The 14,849-nt window shown below is 54.3% G+C and overlaps 2 protein-coding genes across 2 annotated transcripts; one reads left to right on the top strand and one right to left on the bottom strand.

The window, feature by feature from the left end:
* Positions 1-2,331: 2,331 nt before the first annotated feature.
* Positions 2,332-5,845, bottom strand: NUBP2 (NUBP iron-sulfur cluster assembly factor 2, cytosolic; the record flags this gene model as incomplete). Its single annotated transcript, XM_079543070.1, has 7 exons — positions 2,332-2,477; positions 3,029-3,098; positions 3,462-3,572; positions 3,847-4,001; positions 4,169-4,367; positions 5,006-5,124; positions 5,686-5,845. 7 exons carry the CDS (start codon positions 5,843-5,845, stop codon positions 2,332-2,334), a joined length of 960 nt encoding a protein of 319 aa, XP_079399196.1.
* Positions 5,846-5,866: 21 nt separating this feature from the next.
* On the top strand, positions 5,867-13,120 carry SPSB3 (splA/ryanodine receptor domain and SOCS box containing 3; the record flags this gene model as incomplete). The annotated part of the gene is made up of 7 exons (XM_079543015.1): positions 5,867-5,915; positions 7,661-7,809; positions 9,889-10,066; positions 10,835-11,022; positions 11,718-11,820; positions 12,363-12,488; positions 12,777-13,120. The coding sequence occupies 7 exons, from the start codon at positions 5,867-5,869 to the stop codon at positions 13,118-13,120; spliced, it is 1,137 nt and encodes a 378-aa protein (XP_079399141.1).
* Positions 13,121-14,849: the final 1,729 nt, after the last annotated feature.

Below are 14,849 nucleotides of genomic sequence, written 5' to 3'. Positions count from 1 at the left end.
GGACCTGGGGAAGGCAAGGGGGGACAGGAAGCATTGGCAGTATTTAACCACCAGCACGGGGACAGAATGAAGCATCTTCCTGCCACGAAGCGGGATGCTGGGTGGTTTCACCCTGTGCCCACCCGTGGGCAGCCCCCAGCCTCTTCCAGGGCCCCAAACCTCACCCAGGGCCCCACCATCCCCATCCACCAGCAAGACCTCAAAAAAGCAATTACTAGAGCCCAGTGCGTGGCACCTGGGGTCACCTCCACCCCAGCAGGTTTAAAGGGAAAAAAAAACAACCAGAAAACCCGAATTTGCTGTTGAGCCCTGCTGTAGGTTTGGGGAAGGGGACAGATACACGCTTTAATTGCTCCTTGCCACAGCCAATACAGGTTACAGAAAGCCACCCATGTCACTTACCTGATAATTCACAGCAGACAAATAAACCTTTGGAGCTATTGCAACCCATCTTGTAAGTATGTTTTTTCGAAACCACGTACCACACCCAGCAGGGCTCCTTATCAGAGCTCCTCAGGGTTTGTGCACGACCCCATCCCAACATTTGGGTGCCACGGGCTCCCCACATCCCCAGACACTAAAGGAACTCGCAGCGAACTTTCTGCAAAGTGAACGGCAACGAAGGAAAGGCTGGGACCAATGAGAGGGGTGCAGCGTCCCTCACACTGTGCACACAGCCCTGCCCAGCTGCCCAGCTCTGATCCTGCACTGACCCCCCCTCCACTCAGCGTTATCAGGGAGCGGGATTTGCACCGCAGGCTCTTCCTGCACACAGTCCCACAGGCCAGGAGAGCGCGTGGCTGCAGGAACGGCCCCACTCTCCAAATCCCAAATCAGTGAGCAAAGGTCAGATGAGATTTCCAGGAAAGCTGCAAGTGGGGAAGGCCTGGTCAGGTGTGAGTCCTAATGTGGGTGCAGTCCAAGCAGGGACAGATGCTTTTCCAGTCTCCTTCATAATGAAGGGCTTCCAACGAGGAGACAGCTTGGTCAGCAGGAATCTGACGTTTCTCTTGACTCTCTAGAGCAGCACTGCAAGGTGGAGGTCCGATCACAGAGAGGGCACAGAGGCAGAAGGGGCTCATGCTATAGGAGAGATGGAAATAAAGTGCAAAGACACGATCTTTAGCAGCTTTCCCAGCTTAAACCACGCTTGCAAGAAGAAAGCAGGACTCAAGGGAGCAACAGCACCGCAGAGAAATCCAAACTTACAGAAGCTGCCAAGGGAAGGAGTCCCAAGGAGACAGCACAGCCAGAGGAAGCGAGCCAGGAACCATCTGGGAGCTGGAGGAGCCCCATGTGTGGCAGGGGTGTGGAGAAGGGCTGTGGCAAAGGATGCAAAGGACTGCAGGGGCCTGTTTTCAACTAGACCAGGCAACAGCAGGATCTAGAAGCTGGAGAAGAGCCATAGCTGAGCCCCAGCAAGGAAACACGAGAAGCAGGAAACATCTAGATGTATCTGAAGTGCTGTTAATACTGTTAAGACTCAGCTACGATGAGGCCCAAAGTCATGGAAAAAAACTCAACTCATAGACTTGCATTTTAAGAAAGATGTTTACTGTCTGGAACTGTAAAAAATATTCCTGAGTCACAGTAACCCCTCAGCAGATCAAAAAAGGCATTGTTTCCAGTGGGGTCGGATGCAGACTTCAAATGGATACTAGACTTGCTGAAAACACACGAAACATATGCAGTGCCTCAGAGGCACAATGTACCAACAACTGGAGCTTTCAGAGCGAGCTGCCTTGGCTCAGGTCCACAGCACAGCATCCAGCTTGCCAGCTGCTGAACCAAGTAATGTATTGTATCACGCAAGGAAAGCAGCAGAAGGCAGCAACACATGGAGCTACAATGCAGATGATTCGTGCCATCTGAACTTGGCGAGGGAACATCCATCCCAACTGATGATGCTTGCCAGTGTAGCTGCGTTCAGTCATCGTTAGCTGCACTGCAGAGCATGAGATGCACAAGGAAACAAGATAGAGCTCCACAAATATCTGTGCAATAGCTGGTCGCAGAGGAAGGCACTGCATGAGGGGGCTAAAAACAACTGTACCATGTGGGCAGAGTGCTGCCACATTTAGAAGGCAAGAACCAGGCTGTGCGTCCTCCACGTGAGCAGAGACGCCCATGTAGAGTATCTTTGGATGTGGAGAGGTAGAGCAGCACTTCCCTTTTTGACTTGCCAAAAGAGGCACCGATGCTGTGCTCCTTCCTCCCTCCATCATCCCCCAGTGTAACAGCTCCATAGATCAACAGCTTCTGCATCCTATTCCCCACCAGCCAAGGGCTGTCGGTGGTGCTGCCAGGCAAGAGTCCAGCCCAAATCACTCCTCAGGAGCTCTGCTGCAATGCGCCATCCAGGATCTGCTGGGCGATACGAGTCAAGGCAGGGAAGGCAGAGCTCTTGGGAAACTCTTGGATGAAGTCTCTGCCTTCCTCCAAGCTCTGGCTGAGTTGGGGGTCCAGAGGAACGGAGCCTGAGGGAGAGGAGGAAAGAGGAGCGTGATTGCTTGTTCATCACAAGGCAAAGGCTTTGACTGAGGATCGAAGAAAAACTCCTGCCAGAGGCATCTCCAGGGGCAGCAACAGGAAAAGGCAACCACCCCTCTCACCAGCCCTCCTTCTCACCTCTCTCTGGGTCTGAAATACCACCAGACCACGGTTCTTTGTGAGACTCTCCTGCTCTGCTCCCAGCCCCATCCATAGGGCAGGTTCAGCCCTCAGCCCCCCTTTTCTCAGGGAATTTCAGGAGTGCTGGGTGGCTTCAGGCTTGGTTGCTTGTCACCACAATGTTAGCAGCCAGAGGAGGCTGTGCTCATCACTGCCCCTGCTCTGGCAGCACTGGATGCCCACTGTGTACAGTGTGGATGGTATAGAAGCAACTTCACCTTGCTTCTGAGTAGCCTCAGGGCTCACAGGGACTAAGAGCACAGCCCACCTGCCCTATTGACAGACTGTGCCCCTCAAGCACTCCCACAGCACCACACAGGATGTCACCAAGGAGGGCTCTGCTCCAGAGTCCACTCACCTAAAAAAGGGACCCCAGCATGTTTGGCCAGCTCTTCGCCTCCCCCTTTGGAAAAGATGTTTGTGCACTCCTGAAGGAGGAAGAAAACAGCAGTGAGTCATGAGCCACAGCAGAGAGATCTGAGCAACAGGGCAGGCATTGTCTGCGTACAGAAGTACCAGCTCCCATCCACCTTCCTGCCACAAAGGACTGCCTTCTCCCAGCTCTATTTTGCCCCTGCCTTCTGCCAGCTCTATTTTTCCCCTGCCTTCTCCCAGCTCTATTTTGGAAAGAACCACTGGCTTCTTCCAGCGTTCATGCAGCAGCTGGCAGCTTCTCATCTCTCAGGTTCACGGCACCCTTGTGGCATTTCACTGATTTTCCACCTGAGGCACAGCAGCGTGTGACACCCAGACATGAACAAGAACCCAAAACGGACCAACCAAAAGCTCACCGAGCAGTGAGGGCAAACGAAACCACTCATGTTCTCAACAATGCCAAGAACTCGCAAGCCTGTCTTCTTGCAGAACGTCAGCTCTCGCCTCACGTCTCCCACAGACACTGCCTGCAGGGAGAACAGGTAAGGTCAGAGGTGTCTGTCTGTCTAGATGTCTGTCCGGAGCAGGAATGCACAAATACATAAAACATGCAGGTGATGGAGATTAGGAGATGCTCTCTTGCTATTGCTGGCCATAGCTTCGACCAAATCCTCCACTTAGAGGATCTGCGCACAGAACCACATCCTGGAGGATGGGTGACAGCATCATCTGGGGTGCAAAGTTCCCCACTGACTGTGCCCAGAAAGCGTGCTGCAGCTCAGCACCAGCAGGCTGCCCTACCTGAGGGGTGGTGACTAGGATTGCTCCCAAAGGCTTGTAGGGCCGCAGGGCCTCCACTGTGGAGATGTGTTCATCAGAGGTGCCTGGAGGTGTATCCACGATGAGGAAATCCAGCTCTCCCCAAGCCACATCAGCAACAAATTGTTTTATTAAAGCTGCAAAAATAAAAGTTGTGCCATCTGAATGCCCTGAACCCAATTCAAGGAAGACAGCCCCGCAGAACAAGGCTCATGCCCCAAAGAATGACTTGCCCATGGCAGGAGCCAAAATCACCTCCAATAGAGTTTGTAAGAACATTACTAACGCTGAAATACAACTGTACCGTTTTTCTTGGGTCCTCTCCACACCACAGCATCATCTGGCTTCTCCAGCAGAAAGCCAATGGACATCAGTGAGATGCTTTTCTCCTGATCCACAAAGACCGGCACCCAGCCGGCGTCACACTGGTGCACATCATTGTCCTGCACCTTGAACATGCGGGGTATGCTGGGGCCACACAGATCCACATCCAGGATCCCCACCTGCAGCGATGAAGCAGAGCCACTCAGATGGGCCTGAGCACAGTCACAGTCCTCAGCTCTGTTTCCTCCCCAGAAAAGAGGAGGCAGCATTCTCCACTAGGCCAGGAACCAAAGCAGCAGGTTTGAAGCACAACCTCAAAGAGTTGCTTCAAGCTTAGAATGGTGTCCCAACCTCCTTCCCTCCAAGGAAACATCTCCTGGGTACCTACAAGCACTCTGGGGAAACTTTTATTCTGGGGACCCATCAGAACCTCAGAGGGATTGGCTCAACAGAGCCTTTATGAAGTCCTCCTAGATATCAGCCTGCCTCATGCCCCCCCCGGTGCCCTTTTGTGCGTGAACCACTGCTGTCCTTCAGCTTGCCCACAGAGGAACACGTGTCACCATACAAACCAACAAGTCATTTCTCAGCATCCTGATTTCAAAAATAACAGCAAAAGAAGTTTTAGATAGCATCAGTCTCTTGGATAAAGGGGAAAAGAACTGCACTGTTAGCTGTGTTGGGCTCTTCTGGATCAAGAAAGCACAGAGCATCGACAAGGGATCTTTATACGGGTGGCATGGAGGACAAGGAGGATCATGCTGAGGTGATGGGGGGAAAGACCAGCTACAAATCAGCATCCCAGCCCTTCACTCACCTTCTTGCCCGAGTGCCGCAGCGACAGAGCCAGCTCCGTGCTGATGGTGCTCTTCCCCACACCGCCTTTCCCAGAGAGCACCAGCAGGATGTGCCGCACGCCACCCAGGTTGCTTCTCTCTGGGATAAGGGAGAGCAGGGACAAGCTTCAGGAAACAGAAGGACAAGGGGAAATGGTTTGAAGTTGAGGGAGGGAAGGTTTAGGTCGGATGTCAGGGGAAGTTCTTTACAGAGAGAGTGGTGAGGTGCTGGAACAGCTGCCCAGAGAGGCTGTGATGCCCCGTCCATCCTTGGAGATGTTCAGGGCCAGGTTGGATGGGGCCCTGGGCAGCCTGGGCTGGTATGAAATGGGGAGGTTGGTGGCCCTGCGTGTGGCAGGGGGTTGGAGATTCATGATCCCTGGGGTCCCTTTCAACCCTGGCCATTCTGTGATTCTTCAGAGCCCTTTCTGAGAAGGGCAATGAAGAGGAGCAAAAAGGCACAGAGCGCTTTGGCTGCCCGAGGAGTAGAGGAAGAGCTTTGCGATGACCTCAGCTCTTGGGCAGCACAGCGATGGGTGCCCGCGGGGCTCCGTCATGACCGGTGCTGAGTGGGGCGGGCCGGGAGGCGGCGGTGGGCTCAGCCCGTGGCGCTTCCCCGCTCCGTGCCGCGCTGCTCTCTGGCCCGAGCCCCGCTTCTCACCGCACCCGTCCGCCTGGATTTCCCCAAGGTCCTGGAGCAGCTCAGACCAAGGAATTGCAACCACCACTACCGGCCGGGCCCGCGTTCCCGGGCGCCCCGTCACCGGAGGCAGTTGAGTCACCGGCCCGCCCCGTACCGGGCTTCGCCACGGAACCGGCATCGCACCGGCACCGCAGCGGCCATGGAGCCAGCTCCCAGCACGGCCGACCTCATCCGCGCCTCCACCGAGGGTAAGGGCACGAGGGAACCGGGAACGGGGCGGGACAGAGGGGAGACGTGGAGCGGGAAGAAGGACACGGGAAGGGTGGTAAGGAACCCCGCAGGGCGGCGGCACCGAGAGCCCCGCGCCAGGCCCGCGGGCACACAGCGCAGCCCACCGGGAACTGGGCCCAGCCGCCTCAGAGCCCCACTCGGCCCCGGCGCCTCCCAGGATCCGGAGTTGAAAGGCCGGAGCTGCGGGCGCACACAGGGCACGCACGCAACCCAGAGCGCCGGACCGACCGCAACCCCGCGCCGCTCACCCGCCGCCACCTCCTCCATGCTGCTGCGCAGCGCAACGCTCTTCCGCCTTTCGCCGGCTAAGCCCCGCCCCCCTCCGACTGGCAGACTCCGCCTCCAATGGCGGGCCGCGCCCTTCCCAGAGGCCCGCCCCCACGGGCCTCGTGGCCAGTCACAGCCGCTCCCCTCCCACTAGCACCAGCCAATAGACTCTGTGCTTTCTCGTCCGCCTTAACCACCCAATAGCGCTGCTCCCCTGAGATAGACAAGGGCACAGCCAATGGCGTCGAGCTCCCCGCGGGCACACCCCACCGCTTGTCCCTCAGCTTTGAGCGACGGGACTCTCAGCCAATTGCAAGGCAGATCCGAGCAGAAGTAGCCAATAAGGCGGCTTGGAGGGCGGCGCTCTGAGCGGATTGTTTATGTCCCGGGAGGAGAAAGTAGGTCGGAACGCGGCGGCGGGGCCGGGCCGAGCTGGGCCCGGAGTGGGGCCGGTGAGCGCGACCGGGGCTGGGAGGGGGCCGAGCAAGGCCGGGGCACGTAGGACTGCGCTGCGGGGCTCTGAGCGTCGCAGCCCGGTCGTGCTTCAGCTGAGGGAGTGGAGGCCGTGAGGCAGCGCGGCCTTTGGTGCGGCCTTCGTGGGCCCGGAGCCTCTTTGGGACCCGCGCCGCGCCCGTCTGTGAGCTGCGGGCCTCGGGGAGAGCGGGGAGCTGCCCGAGCCTGAAGCTCTGCTCCTCGGGAGCACCAGCAGCTCTGTGCCGCCGGCCGGGCCCGGGCCTGGCCGCTGCTCCGGCGTCAGCACGGTGGAGAGGAGTTGTGCGGGTGTGGTGTGCGGCTGCGATGGGGGCTGAGGGTGGGGAGCGGGTCCGAGAGGCGGGAGGAGGCGGGAGGAGACCCAGCCGTGCGGGTGTTGGCCGTGAGGAGTTGATTTCTGCGAAGGAAGAATGAAAGGGAGCGTGGTGCCTCCCAACACAGAGCTGTGATGGGGCGGCTGGAGCTGGTTTGGCCTGTCGGGGTGGGAGGGAGGCTGTGGAAATCTGGTCTGCATAATATTTCTGTCTGGGGCATGCAGTTGCTGCCTGCTGTCCTCGAGGCAGGTCAGGACAGACCCGCTTTCCTGCCAGCACACAGAAAGTTGTCCGTTCCTCACCACGAATGCTGTTAGCAAAGTGTTCTCCAAGTAGGCAGCTGCTCAGAGGTGAGTGAGCGCTGTTCCCAGCAGCAGACGCACGCAACTCAGGCAGCAGAGCAGTGCAGAGAAGCTGTCTTTGGTATTCAGACCTGGGGAGCAAGAGGAAAGTTTGCAGAGGCTCATAGTGGAGGAGGAACTCATCCTGCTGTCCTGCCCATCAGATCTGAGTTGTGCTGCTGTGGTGTTGGGCAGTGCGGTGCCCTGCGGAGGGCTGAGCCTGAGCAGCCTGAGGGAGGGGAAGGGAGCCATACTGGCACGTGTAACCTCTTCTCCTCATCCCCACAGCCTACCTGTCCCGGGTTGCCATGGCACGACGCACACGGAGCAGCCGGGCCTGGCACTTTGTCCTGAGCGGGGTGCGGCGTGAGGCCGACAGCCGGGCGCTCGCTTTGGCCACGGGAGCACGAGGCTGGGGCTACGACTCCGATGGGCAGGTAGGCACACGGCTGGCTGTACCCAGAAGAGACTGATAGGAGGCTGTTGGATGAGATGGAAGCAGATGCTGCTTCCCCCAGGCTGTAACGTGGAGCTCATGGCATTTCTCCCCAAGGTAGGGCTAGCAAGGCTGCAGCCCTGTACCACAGCCCTGTGCCTTTATAGAACCACAGAGTCACTCAGGTTGGAAAAGACCTCAAAGATCATTGAGTCCAACCACAATCTAACAATACTATTCCAACGCTAACAGTTCTCCCCTAAATCCCTGAGCACCACATCCAAACAGATTTTAAACACACCCAGGGATGGTGGCTCAACCACCTCCCCGGGGAGCCCATTCCAGTGCATAACAACCCTTTCTGTAAAAAAAGCTTTTCCTGATATCCAACCTAAACTTATCCTGGCACAACTTGAGGCCATTTCCCCTCATCCTGTCACCAGTGAAAAGAGACCTGCCCCACTCTCTCTATAAGCATCTTTCAGGTATTGGAAGAGAGCAACAAGGTCTTCCCTCAGCCTCCTTTTCCTCAGACTAAACACCCCCAGTTCCTTTAGTCTCTCCCTGTAGGACAATCTCCCTGTAGGAGAATCCAAGCCCTTCACAAGCCTTATTGCCCATGGGCCAGAGAACTGCTCTGTACATCTAAAACACACAACGTGTTTGTAGTACATAATATTTTAAAAATATTCTTTTTAAGTATCAATCTAAAATATGCACTGAACTGAATCAGTTCTCCCGTCTGGTTTGCTGTCTTTTGGTTGTCATGCAGCTGTTAGCTGCTGTTGGGGAGACTGCAGGCTGCTCCAGTCTGTGAAATTCCGGTCTAAAAGGGAATTAGAATCCTCTTGGCCATCCTTCACCCTAGTTTTAGTGCATGAGTTCTGTTTTCCACACAGTGTGTGCAGCAGTGAGGATACAGAAGTGCTCCTGAAGCTTCAGAGCCAGGCTAAAATACTACAAGGTCTCTGCCCAAGCATGGAGCCCAAATCCAGACACTGCTCTCTCAGAAAATATCAGCAGAGCTTTGTATTTCCACAGCCAAATTTTTAGATAGTGGCAATTAGGAAAGGCCAATGAAAGATACAAATCAAACTTTCTAATCTGTAGTGGGAGAAGGAGGTGGTGAGTGGCAGACAAGTAAACTTGAGTCATGTTAAGTCCCGCTGTCTTGTTACGTGGCCACAGCTCTGTGAGTTTAGAGGACTTTTATCTTTAAATACTGATGACAAAATCTGCCATAGCTGTTGCCACCTGCTCTGGGGGTGAATAGTGAGCAGGTATGATCAGTGTGTGACCTCAGATCTGTGCTAAGTTACATGGGGTGAGAAGGAATCTCCTGTAACGTGGGGTCAGACAGGGCTCTTCCTCTTACAGCATCCAGTGCAGGCACGCTTTGCTCTCTGGGTGTGGAGGAATAGAAAATGCACGTTCTTGTGTTCATACATAAAAGTAAACAAAAGCCTTGAAATCTCTCACTAGGTTCCCTGCAGGCTCGTGCAGTGCTGGCAAGAGGAACTGCAGTCTTACTGCTTAACTGCTACTCTTTTGTTCTGCCCTCTCCCCTTCCTGGCCTCCTTTTCTTCCTCCTCTCTTTGGAGCAGTGTTTTTCAGCAGTGTGGCCTTCCCTTGAGGAAGGCACAGGGCCCTGTGGCAATGTACCGGTTCTGTGTACAGGCATTTGCGTGCATCTGCTCTTGTTTTGTGGTGCCTTGACTGGCATCCCCAGCTGTCTGTAACCTGCATGCTGAAAGCCATCACTTTAGCACAAAGCTTTCTTAAAAATGGCTGTTAAAGAGCTGCATGGGCTGTCATGCTACTTGCCCCCCTCCCATCTCTTTGATGCCTAGAAGCTGTGAAGGCACAAAGGACACGCTGGGTCCCAAGACAGGGCAGTTAGAGCTCAGCCCCTCTGCATGGCAGACCAGGCTGGGACACAGTGCAGCAGTGCTGCCACTGGCTCTGGCACGAGCCTGGGGATGTCCCCATGCAGCTCTGCAGAGCAACCTGACTGCTAGGAGAGCCCAGCTCTGCAACCTGGGGACGCTTGGCAGTAATGTTCCTCTGTTCTCTGCTGCAGCACAGCGACTCGGATTCGGAGCCGGAGTTTTCCACCCTCTCGCCCTCCATCCCGAGCGCCATCCCCGTGACTGGAGAGTCCTACTGCAACTGTGAGAACCAGAGTGAAGCTCCCTACTGCTCCAGCCTGCACGCCCTCCACCGTGTCAAGGACTGCCAGTGCGGCGAGGAAGATGAGTGTAAGGAAAGGGCTCCTTCCAGAGGCCTTTGGGGTGCGAGGTGGGAGCAGTCCTGGCTTGGAGGCACAGCCTGCACCTCTGCATGGATCACTGCTGTTCCACAGGGCCCTTATCTCTGTCCCAGTGCCTGATGCTCCTTTGTTTACATCTCAAGGCCACGTAGCCTTTAGGAAGATTATAAGCATGTGTCTTCTGTTGTGCTCCCAGGGCTGAGTGCTGAACTTGTTAATGTGTCAGGGTTCACCTCTGGAGACCTGAGTTCAAATCCAGTTGAGGCTGCTAGAAAAGTCAGCTGCTGTGGCCACAACCCTATTCATGCTGATCCCCAGTGCAGCTGGCAGGGCACTTGGGTGTGCAGCAGGGTTTCCGCAGAGTAGACAGGAAAGGCAGGTAAAGAGCAGGTCTGGGCTGACTGAGAAAGCCCCAGAGCACAGCAGAATTGTTGTAGCACTTGTGTTTTGACTTCAGTCCCTTGAATGGACAAGAAATGATTGTGTTTCCCTCAGAGAAAAGAAAAGGAGGTCTGAGGAGCCTTGTCAGAACTGATAGCAACAGAAAGGAGAGAGCGCTGAACCATCCATCCCCTGTGGGAAGATGCAGAATAGTTCAAGCCTCAAATATGTCCACAGCTTAAGATTTAACCTAATTTAAAAAAAAAAAAATAAAGTCTTGATGGGCCTTTATAACAATTGTCCACCTGTGTTTCACTTGGGAATAGCTCCCTGAGGGCCTATGTCCATCCTTGTCTCCTGTGTCTTTCCTGACCAGATTTTGACTGGGTATGGGATGACCTGAATAAGTCGACGGCCACCCTGCTGACCTGTGACAACCGCAAGGTGAACTTCCACATGGAGTACAGCTGTGGCACCGCAGCCATCCGGGGCAACAAGGAGCTGGCAGATGGGCAGCATTTCTGGGAGATCAAGATGACCTCTCCAGTGTATGGCACAGATATGGTACGTAGAACCAGGTTGCTTCCAGGCACTTAGAAGTGCCCTGTGTTCTGTGAACGGGATAGCAGACTTCCTTCTGTGTTTCACCCTGGCATCCTCACTTAGCAGTAAGAAAACTGAAGCTGGAAGGATAAGTGGTTTTAGGCCAACACCAAAGGAACTGTGGCTAGAACCTGATTTTCCTGCTTCCCTGGAGTTCACCAGCAATAAACTTAACAAGGACTCTGGTCAGGCTGTGCTGGTGCTCGTCCTCAGCCTGGGGAAGCATCCAGGCAGGCTGTGGTTGGCAGTTCTGCTGGGTGTGCTGGGGTGTGTGCTGCTCAGCTCGGTCACTTCCTGCCCCTGAAGCATCACCCCTGCAGGGCTGTGTACAGCTGTGGCACCGCTCTGTGGCTTGTGGCCACAGCTCAGCCTCACTTTCCACAGTTCACATGAGCCACAGCCCTGTTAGCTCCCTTGGCTCTGCTAAGGCTGCACCTCGTGGTCTGGTTCCTGGGCTCTGTAATGCAGTGCTGGCCAAACCTTTTGACAGAGAACTGAAACCTTCAGCTTAGCTTCAGCAGAACCTCTTACTTTTTGGGCTGTGCTGAGCGAAGGAAGGGAGACCTGGAGTCTCACTTGTGTTCTGTTGCTTTAGAAGCATTCTGTGCTCCTGCAGATGCTAAGCTTGTGTTCTTCTTCTCGACTTTGCCTACCAGATGGTGGGAATTGGGACATCAGATGTGAATCTGGACAAATACCGACACACCTTCTGCAGCCTGCTGGGCAAGGATGAGGACAGCTGGGGGCTCTCCTACACAGGTAATGCAGGCAGGTCAGTGTTAGGGGGAGGACAGCTGAAGTGTTAGCAACAGGTGCTCGGGTTTAAGAATTACATGGGATCACAGCCAAAAAGGCCACAAGGCCTGTGAATCCCTTGGTTAACTACAATGGGAGCTGCTGCCTGTTCAATTCACCTGCGCACCTGCAGGGCTTGCCTAAGCATCATACTGCATAGGACAGGCTGCTGCTTGCTTTCAGCTCCTGGAGCCTTACCTGCATTTTGCAAACCCTATGCAACCAGCATGTGAATTTTCAGGGCCTCCGGACCGCAGGTTGCATGCCAGTGATTCAGGATCTCAGTGCAGCTGCTTGGGCTCTGGTATTCCAAAACCTCAGCTTCCCTCTTTTCATCATATGCTTTGGGTGGGGGGGGCATTGAGGGAACAATGAGGAGACGGGGCATTTTGTAGGTGCTGACCAAGACTGTACCAGTGGGAGCTCGCAGGGAAGTGTCTGAGAGTTGGGGGTGAATTTGTGGAGCGCAGACTTTTTTTGCTGAATGCAAGGTGTGTTGTTTTAAGGACTACTGCATCACAAGGGTGACAAGACAAACTTCTCCTCGAGGTTTGGCCAGGGCTCCATCATCGGGGTGCATCTGGACACGTGGCACGGAACACTGACGTTCTTCAAAAACCGCAAGTGCATTGGTAAGAGCGAGGGCAGCTGCAGCAGCCTTCAGGCACAGAGGCAGAAATGGGGGAGCACTGCAGCTGTAGCTGAACTCTGGCGGCGGCTGGGCTGCAGGAGAAAATAGTAGCAAATAAAAGATGGAGACGAAGCGAGTGGGGGCAAAGGTTGCGTTTGTTTACCAGATTTGGATTTCAAAAGGCTGTTTTCCAAGCGTTTTGTGACAGCTTTGTGGAGCTCAGGCTGGGTGGGAGGAGCGAGATCACCTGGTCAAAACTAATGCGAATCCTCCATGCTGTCCTCTGCAGGGGTTGCAGCTACGAAGCTGCAGAACAAGAAGTTCTACCCCATGGTGTGCTCCACAGCAGCCAAGAGCAGCATGAAGGTGATCCGCTCCTGTGCCAGCTGCACGTCCCTGCAGTACCTGTGCTGCTACCGCCTGCGCCAGCTCCTGCCTGACTATGTGGACACGTTGGAGGTGCTGCCGTTGCCACCGGGACTCAAGCAAGTGCTACACAACAAACTGGGGTGGGTCTTGAGCATGAACTATAGCACGTCGAAGCCTTCCTCCTCGTCATCAGGAAGCGACTCAGATAGCTCCTGTGGCTCAGATGCAGAGGCCTGCCAAAGGAAGAGGTGCAGGAGGACATGATGTCTCTTCAGACGAACTGCTTTGGGGAAGTCGGGTGAGGTTTTGTTGTGCTGTCTGTGAGGGCAGCCCAGGCCTGACGCACCTATTTCTTCACGGGGACATCTATTTCTACCTGTTTATGAAGATTTCTCTTGTGCTGGTTGGAATCTTTAGCCTGAGCATTCATCACTTGCATTGAAAATACCCGCTGACCCAAAGAGGTATCAGCTCTGTGAAATGCATAAACTGCAGCCAAATACCTGACGTTAATCTCCCAATGATCTGAAAGCCATCGCCTCTTTCTGAAGAATCTCTCTTTGCTGTAGACTGGCAGTAGAGGTGAGATTTCAGGTGGCTTCTCTATCTCAAAGCACACTTCTTGCAAACTTGATTCATCAAAAGACAAAATGAAAGACCAGCCCCCTCTCCACGCCCCCCCCCTCCTAACTATTGTGCATTGGTTTGGTATCTGCAGTGAATTCATCGTGCTGTGGGGCATGACTGAACTGCAGCACTTAGGGAAATGGGCTCAGAGATGCACCCGTGCCACTTGTGAAAGAGCAGTTACTTAAGAGAGTCAATCTGTTAGTGATCTTTCTTGAGCATCCCCTCCATGACTTTAATTGCTTTGCATGTTGGCTACTGCTGCTTCTCCTGTATCAAAGACTGTATTAAACTGTAATAATAAAAGTATAAGCTATCTTTCATTCCTCCTAGGACCTTTAAAGGCAAGAAGCTGAACGTGCTTGTCAAAAATAGGTACACTATTTACAGCTAGCAGCCTGGAGATGATATTTGAAATGCAGCATTTGTTTGTCAGATCTAGATGGGGTTACCTTGCCTCTGCCACATGGAGGGTTCTTGTGCTGCTCACTGGAACATCGGAGCCAGGCCTGGATGGAACTTCAGCAGCGCCATGCTGATGCTTGTGGCTGCAAACAGGAAGGAAAGACTGTGGTGTTTTATTAATGTGTGTGTCTGACAATTTGCATTCAAACAGCCCTAAATACCCACCCCAGAGACAGAAAGTCAGAGCAGTTTGTGTGCAGGACAGCCACTAACTGAGACTTGTGTGCTGCCTGCAGCTGGCCCCTTCTTGTACGTGCTGAGAAGCAGTGCTGGACTGGAGCCTGGAACAGTGAATAATCCAGCAGTGGCCTGGCACCACTGCCAGCAAAAGACACACAGGACAGCCTTCCTGCTTTCTCACATTTGAGCTGCCCTAATATTTCAGACAGGAAAGAGGAAGGAAAAGCACCTTAGCTGCTCCTTGTGGATTAGGCCACAAGCACTGGCTGGGCACAAACTGCACTGAGGGATCGAGTACATGAGTGGTGGTTCTTGCCAGTTTCCACTGTGCTGTCAGGACAGGCTGGCTCAGAGGACTCAGCCCAGCGCCGATGCAGCTGGAAGCCCTTGAAATGGCCACATTTGGCAGTTCAGCTTCCCCTCTTTCTGCCCCTCAGTGCTGAAGGAGCTGCTGGGAGACCAAGTGGGCAGGCACAGCCAGGGTAGGGAGGAGCACAGCCCCCTGTTGCAATCCCGTGCAGTCAGTCTGTCCTGCAGTTTTGCATGCCAGCATAATTGAGTCCTTAGATGAACACAGCACTGCTTTTCAGGATGTTTTTCTGTAGCCTTTAAACTCTCTTCCGGTGAGTGCTGCATTTACAGATGATTTAAGCTGGTGCCATCAGCCAAGTGCAAAGGTTATTGCAAACTGGGGGGTGTTGAAATAGATGAGATGGGAAAT

This window comes from Tetrao urogallus (assembly GCF_951394365.1).
Source record: "Tetrao urogallus genome assembly, chromosome: 15".
Classification (NCBI taxonomy): Eukaryota; Metazoa; Chordata; class Aves; order Galliformes; family Phasianidae; genus Tetrao; species Tetrao urogallus.
Note: the sequence above shows the minus strand (reverse complement) of the source record. Positions and strands in the feature narration are given on the sequence as shown.